Raw genomic sequence first — 13,701 nt, 5'->3', positions numbered from 1 at the left:
TTTTATGTTATAAATATGTAATACAACAAACAATTTCTGACTTAGCGCATGTCAAGATAATATCGCACTTCTACAATATTACCCAACATTGCTTTTATATCAAAAACCAGATCTGAGATATAGAAGACTAAAAATGTCCGCTGGTTCTTACATCTCACTGTCAACATAGCTTCCGGCCGCGGCCAACGTGGCATAGTAAAGGTTTGTTTCAGCGCAGATAACCATTCTGCCCTCTCCGGCGAAGTTGAAATTCGCTGTACCAGATCCAAGATAGATCTTGCCGATGAGCTTGCCAGATGGGTTCCAGACATGGACACCATCGCCACAGCCAGCATATACGTTACCCCATGAATCGCAGTGGACGCCTTTCCAAGAAATTAGCCTTAATAACAATAAGTACAGCTTGCTTGACTTACCATCAGGAGCACCGGAGTGAACAAAGGCAAAAGTCTTGCGATTGTCGAGTGTGCCGTCCTCTTTCACATCAAATCGGTAGCTGTAACACACAATCTGGCGTTAGTTTCAAGCCCAACAAAGGGAACGTTCGAAATGATAGCACATACATAGAAGCAGGACGGGTGAAGTTAAAACCGAAGAAGCCGCTATCGATTCCGGTATCGGAAACATAAGCGTATTTGCCATCCGGGGAGAAAGTGAAACCTGCTACAATGTCAGTTGCACTTTCCTTTTTTTAGCTTGTACGAATTCTTGATCGCCTACCGTTGGGGTGGTCAAACCCATCCGCGACAACTGTAACGGCGCCTGTATCGGGGTTGAATCGGTAGACTTGATCCTGCAGACCGGGTGCAGGGCGGAAATCCTGTACATAGCCGTAGATAGTGTCTGTGAAGTAGATGTCTTTGCTTTCTGGGTGAATGGCAACATCGTTCAGGGAGTTGAATTGGCGACCGAAGTAGTTGTTAAGAATAACTATCAACCATTTTGTTAACCCCCGAAACGCAAAGAGGTGGTTTTGTACTAACCTGTAGCATTGAATGGACTCTTCGGGTTCATAACCCACAAAGCAGGCGGTTCATTGTCACCTTGACCCTCACCGGCGAATACAATTTGTCCACGGTAATTGGTAGCACCTGAAGCACAGTCAGTTTCCTTGAACCTCTAAAAAGAAGAACTGATTGCCTACCATTGGGGTTGAGAACCGTTGGCGATGAAGGAACGGTGGTTACAGTAACAAGGCCCGCGGCATCCGACTTGTGGGAGACAGCAGCAGCTTCCGAAAGAGAAATCTTCTCAATGATAGCTGACTTCTTAAGACCGGTGCTGGCATTCTTAGCACCTGCATTTTGGACGAAAAACACCTCATCCGTTTCCTTGATCCTAGAAGCTAAAGTCAGATTCCATCTATAGTTGCCTTGTACTTGATCTGCGCGTTAGATACCTACCATACAACCGCCTCATGGAATATAGGGTCCTTTGGGGAGTGTGCGATCCGAGTTAGAGTCGGGGCATCTCCGATAATCTTCAGAAATTCCTCGTCGTACACATGGAAAGGCTGCTGAGCTAGACTATCTCCTGTCGAGCCTGGGGGCACAAATAGCTATGTATTTATTAGTAAGGAGGTGCTACTGGAGACCGGAAATTAGGAATCGCATACACTCTTCGCATTGAATTCGGCTGGAGGCTGAGTCGTTGCCAGAACATTGAAAAATTTTTGGTCAATTACCTGCGCTTGAGCAGGAATATTGCTCGAGCTGACCGGTGCTAAGAATGATCCCAGAAGCAGCAGCGTAGCCAGCGAGGAAAGTTGGGAAGTCATCTTTGAGGTAGTGCCAGGTACGTAGAGCAATAGAGCAATCCTCGGAGGAAAGGGAGACTAGGCATTTATCTCAGGGGGCTGGGGAAGTGGGGTATAGACCCATCATGCCTTTTTTTCAGGAACAATATCCAGCAATTCTCCGGACTTTTAGCCAAAGCTATGGCGTGTGTTGATTCTCGGAGTTGGGCCGATAATGATCGGCCTGGTTCGCCGCTTATTGACATCAGCGCCAGAACATGTCTTGCCGTGTTTCTGCAACACTCTAAGGTTAATTTGTAAGTTAATATGGATTTATATTGCTCCGACGAATATCTGCTGAAGTATGAATTAAAATATCTAGGTGTAAAATGAATATAAAAAAAAAATCGTGAATAAGATGTTTGGCGGCATGGCAGCCTGAGCCCAGCATGTTTACCCATCCAGGGCCTCCTTAATATCTAGATCATACCAATGAACATTCTTCCTTGCTCATTATCTATGTTTGTATTCCCCAAGGTTCTCCCTGGTGCCTTAGATTGGGCCGTATCTCAGTTACTATCCGGACTTTGCCAAGTAGCTCGACACCCGAAGTTACCCCCTTCGGATGTGAATGGGGTTGGGTTACTTGGCAAGGGTCAGGCGGCCAGTCAGTCAAAGCCCTCTTTTGAGGCTATGTATATATATATTCCATATGCAGATAAGACCTGCTATCCGGAGCTGTGCTTGCATGAGTGTGTAATTTACGTAAATTCCATTCATGGACTTCGCGGATTAGGGACAGACACGCTGTTCTCTCACGATACAATAATGCATCTTGTTCCGTTTGGTCATTTCTTCGTGAAAATCGGACATATTGACTTGAATGCACTTGACCTTCCAGCAAATCCAAGGTCCCTCACCTATTCATACTCATGGAGTGTATCATTGTGTTACGTGGAATATAATCCCCATTCATCTCTGTGTAAGTTGTACTCGGTGTTTCAAGGTGTAACTATACAACGTACACTCCCTGTAACTAGCTGCTGTACCATCCGCAAATTCGATCGACTAAGTCCTGCATTATAGTGGGACAGCCTGAAGCTTTGGATACTGTTTCATTGGTCCTTGACATTGGGAAATCACGCGGAAGTAAACCTCTGGTCGAGAAGATGATGACACGCGATGGTACCTGCACGTGATATCATCGTATAATTAATGCCTGATAAAATAGGCAACAAACCCCCAACTTCATTTTTGCTTGCTCTGTGTGACAATTATTATATATTTACATGAATGATTCCAGTAGATAGAATGGAATATCTTCCTAAAATGTAATAAACGCCTTGCAGTTATTATTGCGAGAGGCGCCGGAAACAAGACAAAGGTGCAATATCCAAACCTCACCAGCGTAATTGCAACCTTGGGATAGTTAGATACTGTATCCCTGCTTGTACGTAGAAAGGATCTCTGTATGATTTATGCCTTTCATGGCCTTTGTATATAGGAAATATTAGAGTATTGGTGCTACTGTTCATTATTCTCCTAGAAGGTTATAGCACCGACAAAAAGAACCTCCCGAGAAGGCAACTAAAAAGACATACTAAAAAGAACGCCTCTAGAAATATCAAAAAATAAGGCATTGATATTACCTTACGTATAATATTCCGTATACCATTTCAAGTCAGTTAAGTCAAATTATTAGAATCCTACGTCAAAAATTAAGGTCAAAGGTCACATACGCGGTCGACTATTCTAGGTTTTGAAAGTAGGGAAAACATATTCTAATCTAAGTTTTCAATGAGCCTTACAGAGCAGAGCCTAGCCAACTCCTTTGTAGATTCCTCCGGTCTATTCACATGTCTAGACTTGTCCTTTGTCTCAGAAACCCACAATTTTGGCCAAGTCTCACAATGATGATCGCATTAAGGGTCTTTGTTCTGTGTAGCGTCTAACTTTATTTTCAACTGTTTAAGCTAAGAAAAGTTCGCTCTTTATTTCGAATACCCGAAACAATGAACTTGATACAGGACGCCCTGGCTTGCTTCCGCGGTTGGGCAATTGCAACGTCAGCCCTGACATCTCTTCCAGGGTTCACTCGTCAAACATTTAGGTTTTTATTGCCCCAAATCCGCATATTCTTGGTTTAGGGCTGGGAGGTGGCGCTTTAGTGGAACACTGCGGAATAAGAGAAAGAATCAAACGATCCACTTAGGGAAATCTAATCCATTGGAACTTGGTGGCGTTCTAAGATATTTAGCGGATGACTTGCATGTGAAGCAGGAGCCAAGCCTGAAGTGCGGCTTTTTCCAAAAGAAATTGAACAGTTTTTGAAGAGACTTCAAGGAACAAAGTAGTAAACCATGGATTGTAAAAGGGGTTAATGGTGATTGGTTACAATTGATTTCATGCCCTGCCAAGACCATAAACTGTAATGCGATTGGTCAAGCGAACTATATTTCCAGCCAATAATAATACTTTTCTCCTGGACCACAACGTCAGCATCCACGGATCACACAAATGCTGCAAAATTCCGTCAACAATCAATTTCGGAGAGCTCCCGGGAGTGCCAGGATGCTCCTAGTATGGAGTAGTGAATCGTTAAAGGCGAAAATTGGTATTGTGCAGCTCGATCATGCATCTTGATAATGCAGCGGCCACAGTCGTAATCATCCCGGATTTGAGTTCCTGATAGTTCCGTTGCCTTTAGCCCCAGACTAAAGCGATCTGATCCCTGTTGGGGTCCACACTAGGGCATCCTTTGGAGTTGGACCCAGACAATGCGATTTGCAAACCTTTGAGTTTTTAGATCGGTAGTCATCCTTGTCGAATGGTCTATTTTGCGGTTACCTTCCTAGTTTGCGTACTCTTGACAGTTCTCATATCCGGTTGGTTTCCAAGGTTCCTCTGCATTCTGGAAAAGCGATATATCCTTCTTAATTGAGAATGCGGAGAATAGATAACCTTGGAAGCGTCTCTCCTACGTGGTCTTATTCCGAGCTTACTCCGTGTCTATCCATGGATCCATAGACCAGGTGTCCATGGGTATGAAGAATGACTAATCCCAAGTTCTGATGGGTCTACCAATGAGAAATGTTATGGATTATATAAAAATCTAGATTTACCGATGGTTTGACTCTATACAAATGGACCCAATCAAATTACGTGCATCTACTATTTGACCCATCTACCGGAGCCAACTCCATTCCACCTCCAACGGTAGGCACATATCGAATCCATGGCCTCGACCTTTGTGGAACCCATAGCATACGAGTCCTTTCAACGGTTTGACGTACGCCCAGGTGTACACCCCAAATGGTTCGCTTTGATGGGGCCAGGTACCCGGAACTTTCGGTTCATCCTTTGCTGTCGACTTACGAGGCAAGCGTGGCGGAAGAAAAAGATTCTGTCGATTTCGAGGGTATATATAGCTGCCGTTATTCCTCCTGTCTGTTCTCCTTTTTTTTGATCAACCACACTCCTTTTGGTACCATCGTTCATTCATTTACAACACTGTCTTTTGAATTCAACCAGGACTCAATAAACACTCATTCATATCTTTATTGATAGTTTTACCTTCTTTTTGTGACTCCACATCCCCAAAACAATCTATCAATATGCAATTCTCCAAGTCTCTCATGCTGCTCGCAGCCCTCACCACCGGTACCCTGGCCCTACCCTCCTTCGAACGCCGCCAGGCTACATCAACCTCAGCTGCCAGCGGCAGTAGCTGGACCGCCACGCCCTCCGACGGCTCATACTCCACCGCTGGATTCGGTAGCTCCACCAGCTCATCAGGCTCAGGCGAAACATACGAGGGCAACGTCGGCAACCCCTACGGCAGCAACATCATCTCTGTTGATGCCTCCTCCGCCAGCAACTACAAGTACGTTGCGCAGTTCACGGGCTCGAACACCGAGGACTGGACCGTTGCCATCTTCAACAAGTACGGTCCCGATGGCAAGATGACAGGCTGGTACGGAAACGCCTGTAACACCTTCACTCTTGCCGCTGGCGAGACCAAGTACATTGCCTTTGACGAGGACTCCAATGGTGGCTGGGCGGCCGCCGCCGGCTCCACCATCCCCACCGATACTCTGGGTGGCTACGCTTCCACCTGGGGCGAGTTCGACTTCGGTTCCACTACCAACAGTGGCTGGTCTGGATTCGATGTGTCGGTTATTGCTGCCCAGAATGCTGGCATGTCCATCTCTGGTATGAAGATCTGTGATGCCCTTGGCTCTGTTTGCTCTTCTGTCACTGCGGATGCCGCTACGGTCGATAACGCTTACACCTCCGCTGAGACTGATGTCGGTGGTATTGGTGCTAACTTGGCCTCTGGTCCCGTTCGCCTGGCCGTTACCATTGACTACAGCGGTTAAATTTTGTTTTCTTTGAGATTTGATTTTATATGATTTTGAAGATAGACTCTTGGATCATTCTGTTTCGGAGGATGGTCTATACTCAGCTGGAATGGTTTCTGCTTCTATGTCAATATAGAGACTTCTAGGCTGGTCCTTTTTTTTTGGTTATACAATATAACACATTCTTTCAAATACTTCTTGCCAATTGTAGAACTCTAGACCTATTTTTACTTGGGGGCTTACTTTGGGAGTTTCAGATGTGCGCGTGGCGTTAACATACGCAATCACCCACTACGTAGCCGCCACGTAATGAGTAATGAGCCCATCTTCAAAAACTACCTAGATACTACTCATGTTTCAAAATTAAAGATAGAAATAAAAATAAAAATAAAAATAGAGTTAGGATTAAGCTCGTTTCATTCTGAGATCCATTCATAATAACGTTGGAGTATATCGACAAATTCATTACTTGACTTCATGTCCGCTGACCCAATCCCATCAAACCCCCCCCAAAAATCAATCCCAAAATTACTTTCGCGGGCTAACAAGACCGTAGAACTCAAGAGGCTTGATACTGAATGCACCGTTCGACTCAAGCTTGTACTTGGGGTCCGCCAGTTCAAACGTGTTCTCCTTAATAATGCTGGCGAGTGTAAAGAACGACCACCGCCAAGCCCAGAGCTTGCCAATACATTCACGCTTGCCGTTACCGAAGCCCTTCTTCGCGGCAGCAGGAAGTTGATCCCACTTCTCTCCGAGAACACGCTCAGGCTTGAAGGCCTCGGGGTCCTCAAACACAGCCGGGTCGCGGTTAACCTGACTCAAGACCGCGATCATAGGCTGATTGTGAGCAATTTGGTACTCGCCACCGGCAAGAAGAATAGGGCTCTTATCGTCGGAGGGAATGGGCTCGATGTTGAAGCCCGGCGCGGTGGCGGAAAGGCGGATCGACTCGCGCAGAATGGCCTCGACGTAATTAAGGCTCTGAAGGTGCTCCAGGTCGATATTGCCGTCGCCGACCACCCGGTCAATCTCCTCCTGCGCCTTGGTGAGCTCGCTCGGGTTCTCCATCAGATAATACAGGGCGTAGGAGACGAGATTGGGTGCTGTGGCGGCACCGATGAAGATCGAGATGACCTCATCGATGACCTGCGACTCGGTGAGCTTCTCGCCGCTCTCCGGGTCGGCGCCATTGAGCATCGCATCCAGGATGTCCTTGCGGGCGGTCTCTGGCTGCTCTTTCCGGGTCTTGATCACCTGCGCAGCGAACCCGCGCATGGTCTTCGTGTCTTTCTCGAATCGGCGCTGGTACAGCCAGTTCAGGAGCTTGGGGCGGGTGGGTCGCTTCATCGCCTCCATGGTGGCACCGTTCATGGCACCGAGCATAGGTGGCTCGGCGCCTTCGAGCACATGCACGCGCTGGTTAAAGAAACATTGCATACATGATGCAAGTAGGAGACGGTCCAGGTCGTTGGTGAGCAGGGTACGTGTCTTGGTTCCTGCGCTCCACTTTTTGGTCAGGTCTGGGATGACCTCGGCCATGTCGCCGAAGAGGTTATCGGTCGCAGACTGTGTGAGATGAGGCATCATGATCCGGTGGGCGATACCCCAGCTCTTTTCATAATCGTATGCTGTGAACAGACTGTCGTGCACGGCATATCGGATTTCGACTACGGGTCCAGTAACGCACTTGCGGAATCGGGTCTGATCGCAAATCTCTTCCAACAGAGCGACACTGCCGATGAATACGATCTCATGACCAAGAGCATTAATCTTGAAAATGGAGCCTAAAAAAATCAGTGATTACTCATTAGGGCTAGGTGTTGCCCAGGTTCGTGAACGGGTTGCTGTCATACCAAATTGTTTGGCCAACTTGTTGAGCGAATTCCACGTCTCATTGGGGTTAACGTCGAAAACATTGCCCAGGAGGGGAACTCCGGGTGGCCCTGGGATTTTGGTAGGCATTGTCGCTGGAAAAAAAAAAACCGATGAGGGATATCACTAGTATACAAAAACAAATATTGAAACTCGGAGAGGGGAGAAGAGCTTCAAGCTCTCAGCGGGCAGGGGGGAGTCTTAAAGCATCGGTTCTCAATTTTAGTCTGCATGAAAGCCTGCATTGTTTCCCGATCGGCAGATCGAGGTGACCTAGGCTATTGGCGCAAGAGGGATCTCGCGCTCGGCCTAAGTCCCCATCGTTCACAAGAAAGTTTGTGGACGAGCTGAAGGATCGGCGCGATTGCGATGTAATAGCGCAGATTGGCGCCGCCGATCGCACTGGGATAGGTAATCCGTCAGGCTATCTGGAGCCCATCTGCAGCCATCTGGGGCCACTGGAGTAGCTAAAGCACGCTACGGGCTGTAGTGCAACCAGTGAGCTCAATGGGGTTCAGCACAATTGTCAGCCGGAGTCTTCTGCAGATTTTTTTACTCTGCATCGCTAACTCGATTCGTCTCCACGCATATTGACCGCCTCTGTGTAGCGTTCTCCTTGCAATGGCTATGTATCGTTGATCATTGCGTGAGGGGGTAGGATGAGCACCAGTGACCACACAGACATTTGTACTTGGTGGAAGGTATATCGTACAGAATCTTGGAGAGGTCGAATCATAATCAAAAGATGAATACGTCTGTCAGGCCGATTGGCAGATAATGACTGGCATCATACCAGCCTCCTTATTCTCCAGAGATAATCTGCGACATCATATTCGGCAGGGATCAAGGCCCGTGCTGTGTGCTGTGTGGATAGCATTCATCCACTTGCCGGAGTTGATCCTTGGTCAACTTCCCCTTAGCTTCTCGGGTTCAACTATTAGAATAAGGAAGTACATAGTTATATATGTTGTATACATATGTAACATTGTATGCTGTATGGAGCACAATTCAGAGAAGTTCAGAGACAGACCTTCCAAAGTCTCTCGAGTCACGTGAACCTTGTTTAGAGTGATGGATCACATTGACTGCTATGCTATTATTTAGCTAACTGTTTGGACGTAAGAGATGCTACGTTATATATGCCCTAGGTTCCAGGTTCTCACTTGATAGTAACTGGATGTATGTATATCCAGGAAATAGTACAGTGCCTACATAAATAAGCCTCCAACCTAGAATCCAAAGCTGTCTAGCAACGAATTGGCATCCGGCTCATGAAACATCGTAGGAGGTGGCTTCGGCTTCGGTTTCTGTTCTTCTTTCATCGGTTGCTCGCCGGGCATGGTTTCAGAAACGGCAGGTTCCTGCAAGACATCTGCCCGGTGCACCGGTATATCGGCAACTACGAGGCTGCTCCGCCGACGAAGCATTTTTCGGTAATCGACTCCGTTCTCATCCATCTCCAGGGAGGTATTAGGCTTCAATGCATCCTGAGTAGGGAGTCCGCCCAGGAACTCCCAGTGGCGTACCAAGTCGAGAGCGAGGAAGTCGCAGCCCATACGGTCGTAGAGTCGGGCATTGCGGATAACAAATTCCCATTCTTCTCTAGGTCGCACTTTAGAGGCGCCTTTGAGGGTTTGCAGAGTCTTTTCGCGGAGCTGCTGGTATAAGACTACCAAGGCAGGGTCGTTGGAAAGATACGATTTGGACTGAAGGGTTACTCGCCCGGGGCTTCCCGGGGTGGCTGGGGTCGTCGTTGGTGATAGGAGGGTCTCGACCGGCGACTAGATCTGATTAGTTGGGGCCTGGCAGCCAGGAAAAAAGCACTCACAATCAGTGCCCGCACTGCCATATCTCGTCGTCCAAGCATCCAGAAAGCCCAAGAGGCCATCCAGCGGTTGCCCTCGGAAGCGGCCTCAGGCAATACTTTTTCTTCCAGTATCTCCCGAAGAACCGGTCCGTTATCCCCTTCTGAGGCTCGAGTGATTGCGATTGCGAGCTGGATATCACCCATCTGATTTATGATGACGTTTGCAGCGTCACGCAGATGATCAGCGAGAAGGAAGAAAGATGCAGCGTATTCTGTTTAGTGTTAGCTGGCAGTGCTCACTTGTAGACAATATGAGGTTTGAATTACCAAACCGTCGCTTTCCAAGCAATGCATAAGCATTCTTGAGTGCAGATGTCCTCCATCGCGGTTCCTTGAAGTCATTTGCCAACAAACGTTGGGTTGCTGCTTGTTCACGGTTCCAGTGTGCAATACGCCAGAGACCCTGAAGAACGTTCTTCTTTCCGAGGGCGAGGTAATACAAAGTACAATCGATGGGATTTTTCTCTTCCGTCTTGGTGTATTCACATCGGGCGAGGATTTCGAGTTGTGCTTTCTAATTCACCGGTTAGTTGGTGGCCAAGGAAATGATATGACAGACACGCACCACAGCTATGGAATCCGATAGCCACATGAAGAGACCGCTTTCACGAGCAGCCTTCCACGTCAATTTTCCATTGAATTGCCGCGAGACGAGATCTGTGAGAATATCTTGGCTGCTGCTATGGTAAGCCCAGACAATCTCCCGCCATGAGACAGTGTCTTTGTTGGCCACTCCTTGAGTGCGCCGCAGCATATGCTGTCGGAAAAATAAAAGATAGCGTGCTGCATTATCGTCCATCGAGCGCCGGTGCTTCTCAACCATGGCAACGCATTCAATGGTATCTGCCAAGCGGAATTGTTCGTGGCTAGACAGTTGCGGCAAGGCGACCCGTGCTAGACTCTCATTGAGGGCGGCCGCGGTGTTTTCATCTACGACAGATAACAATTCCTCGTCAGTGGAATCGACGTAGGAAGAGCGTATTTCCTTGGACATCGCTTGTTGTGAGCCCTGACAAAGGCCTTGTTAGTATTGGAAAGAAAAAGGAAATGCTGCGCACTTACATCTTCCTTGTAGAAACATTCTACTGGCATCTCTAGGAAACAATCTAGCCCATCGCCCTCGGTGTAGAACTTCAGCTTGCGATGTAAGTTCAAGAGAATCGAATGTACCAAGCTAGTCTTCCCAGCCAGAATGCACTGTGCCAAGTACTGTGGATGGAATACAGGCAACGGGCCATTCAGGCGGCTGACAATGTCGAAGAGATCGACAGACGACAGTCCCCGAGATGGCATCCGAAGCTCAGACACTAGGCGGTCTCCAACATCAATGTCCTTGTCATAAACGAACAGTTGGTTGCCAGCCCCAATTACCAAGTGGCCGTTATTCAGCCAGCAAGAGTCTCCTATAGGGTGAGGTGTGAGATCTCGGATCCAGATCTCCCGAACCTGTGTCCACGAGGGTCGGGAATCTAGATAATCATAGCGCAGCTGAGATAAGAGAACAACCTTGTGTGGGAATCCAACGGCTAAGATGGACTGTTTGTCTGGTGTTGACGTCCAGTCCAAATCACGGATAATGTCATGTGAAGCAAAATGTTCCTCAAACTCGAGCTGAGCATTGTTAGTGTCCCAGATTGTGAGGTGAGTTCGGTCCTCATCAACCAGAGCTGCCTTGCGAATAGAACTACCACTAGCCATAGATGGGTTGGCGATGCCTGTATCAACGGTTGATTGAAGAAGCCAATCGACCTTAACATTCGTTGGATCGACTGTGGCTGTCCATGTCCGCACAACTCCACTGTAGCTGTAGGAGAGGGCAATGTCGGTAGAAAAAGAATCGAAGAACCCCGATATTTTTGTTTTGGGGCCTGCTGGGTCCACGGGAAGGATATATGCAATATCCTCCTTCAACCCCATGTCGAAAGTGCAAAATTCTCGGAATTGATAGCCATGGCCATTTACAAAGTCCCCATTGTGGCTTTCCTGGCTTGGGCCTCGTATTTCCCACGCAATTCCGTGCATGTCTGCCCATATCGTCGCTACATAGGAAACGCCTGGAGTCGATTGAGTGCTGGGGATTGGCAGCACACATAGTGGTTTGCCGGGCAGTGTGAATGGCAAGGAAGCCAATTTTTTGGCATGATTTGAGCTGAAATCCCATAGCGAGACCCCATTGTGGTGAAGATTGACGAGAAGAGTCCTGTACTCAAGGACGCATGTCCGGTGAATATGCTCATCTGAAAGGAGGACACTCTTGTGTGCTAATATCAATCCTCCATCCCGACGCCGCTGTGTCCATACAGTAGCTTTGTTTTCATTGGTACGCGACACCAGTGTATCTCCAATCGCATTTCGGACAATCTTTTTCACAGGGGCAGTATGGCCTGACCAAGAAGCCGTTTGGGTGATTCGTTTCGTGCGGGGTGCAGGATCAAACAGAACATCCACATGAGAATCATACCACTCGATCCGACCGTCGAAGTGATGGACCAGAACGCTGAGCTTGTCGTCTGATGTTGTACTCTGGAATGCACGAATTTGAGCGTAGTCTTCTTGTGGTGACTGATCGATTGCAAATCCGAAGTCCAAGCCTTCGACATGGAGAATATTGAAGACGCTCAATTTGGTCTTTGCTTTAGAACCGATATCTTCCAAAGCCCAAGCAGACATATGGCCCTGGCCATCAATGACAACACAGATCTCTGGGGCCTTGCTCGCAACCTCGATTATATGTTCTAGAGCGTGATTCTCTTTGTTTCCTGTAGTCCTCTGAACAGCACGCTCGGTCGCAGCACAGAAGTCACGGCCATCCAAAATAAACCCATACCGCCGTTGCGGTCCTTCATCCTCACCCGACGCATGCCTAGGTTGTACTGATTCACCCATGTCAATCTCTGCCCAGAACTGTAGGGCAGAAAGCGCCTGAGGGTCCGTTACTGCCCATACTCGAATCTTGTTATCGGCGCAAAATGTATACAGAACATTATCCATAGATTGCTCGGGGTGCCGAGGTAACCGCCAGTGTATCCCGGTAACAACATTAGGATGGGGTAGATATGAGTTCTCGAACCGAACCTCGTCTGCGCCAAAGGCAAGTCGCCTCCATACCTTGACTAGGCGGTCATAGTGCCCCACTGTCACAATCAAGGACGAATCTGGGGAGAATTGCGCGAATTTCACGGGTGTCGCAAGCTTTCTTTTCCATACAAGGCGCGGCTCGTCGTTCATAAACCAAAGGGCGAGGCGAGAGTTTCCCACGAGGAGCTCGTTCGAGGAACCCCACGAGAGTGTATAGATCGGTTCGTCGTCATCGGGGGCGCGGAATGAATAAAGGAGCGACCACTAAATGAAGCTATGTGTCAAAACCAATTGTGATTCCCCTTCCGAGAATGTGTTGCTGGTCGACTAAGCTCTGAGTAGTGGGGTTGTATGCGCACCTTGAGCGTTTCGCCTTGGATGCCGTATGGCTGGTACACGAATACATCAGGGCCACCGCAAACTGCAATCTTGCCAGAGGTTTCGTCAAACGCTACGGCCTCGAGGGTATCTGTGTCATCGATGTAAATCGTTTGGAGGAGCGTTTGCGGACCGCCGAGGATAACCAGCGCGTGGCCGGAGATGTATGCCTATCGGGGAACGCGCGGGGACAAGGGTCAGCAACAGGGGGTTTAAACAAGCTGCAGAGCTGGAGCAGAAATTAGACAAGAATTGTAAGTACTTACAACAACACGAAGACCGTCCCACAGCGCTGTGCTGAACGACTGGAGTTTCGCTGGGGGTCTCCCCGGCAGTACCGCTCGCATAGAGGCGGTTTATTCGGGAGTTGGACGCTCGTTGCGCTCGAAAACACGTTACAACATTGC

General features: G+C 48.2%; 4 protein-coding genes across 4 annotated transcripts; 1 reads left to right on the top strand and 3 right to left on the bottom strand.

The window, feature by feature from the left end:
• Positions 1–147: 147 nt before the first annotated feature.
• Positions 148–1,834, bottom strand: N7487_003976 (SMP-30/gluconolactonase/LRE family protein; the record flags this gene model as incomplete). The annotated part of the gene is made up of 8 exons (XM_056871723.1): positions 148–365; positions 417–496; positions 564–660; positions 721–930; positions 984–1,091; positions 1,145–1,338; positions 1,404–1,558; positions 1,616–1,834. Coding segments are annotated over 8 exons (1,281 nt in total), but the record flags the coding sequence as incomplete, so codon positions are not given.
• A 3,515-nt stretch (positions 1,835–5,349) lies between these two features.
• On the top strand, positions 5,350–6,114 carry N7487_003975 (putative allergen; the record flags this gene model as incomplete). The annotated part of the gene is made up of 1 exon (XM_056871722.1): positions 5,350–6,114. The coding sequence occupies one exon, from the start codon at positions 5,350–5,352 to the stop codon at positions 6,112–6,114; it is 765 nt and encodes a 254-aa protein (XP_056729442.1).
• Positions 6,115–6,624: 510 nt separating this feature from the next.
• On the bottom strand, positions 6,625–8,061 carry N7487_003974 (uncharacterized protein; the record flags this gene model as incomplete). Its single annotated transcript, XM_056871721.1, has 2 exons — positions 6,625–7,883; positions 7,953–8,061. The coding sequence occupies 2 exons, from the start codon at positions 8,059–8,061 to the stop codon at positions 6,625–6,627; spliced, it is 1,368 nt and encodes a 455-aa protein (XP_056729441.1).
• A 1,139-nt stretch (positions 8,062–9,200) lies between these two features.
• On the bottom strand, positions 9,201–13,641 carry N7487_003973 (uncharacterized protein; the record flags this gene model as incomplete). Its single annotated transcript, XM_056871720.1, has 7 exons — positions 9,201–9,752; positions 9,800–10,050; positions 10,106–10,352; positions 10,404–10,847; positions 10,901–13,180; positions 13,276–13,464; positions 13,561–13,641. 7 exons carry the CDS (start codon positions 13,639–13,641, stop codon positions 9,201–9,203), a joined length of 4,044 nt encoding a protein of 1,347 aa, XP_056729440.1.
• Between the last annotated feature and the right edge of the window lie 60 nt (positions 13,642–13,701).

Source organism: Penicillium crustosum (genome assembly GCF_028827405.1).
Source record: "Penicillium crustosum strain IBT 35664 chromosome Unknown utg000002l_segment0_segment0, whole genome shotgun sequence".
NCBI classification, from domain to species: domain Eukaryota; kingdom Fungi; phylum Ascomycota; class Eurotiomycetes; order Eurotiales; family Aspergillaceae; genus Penicillium; species Penicillium crustosum.
This window is presented reverse-complemented; position numbering and strand designations above follow the sequence as displayed.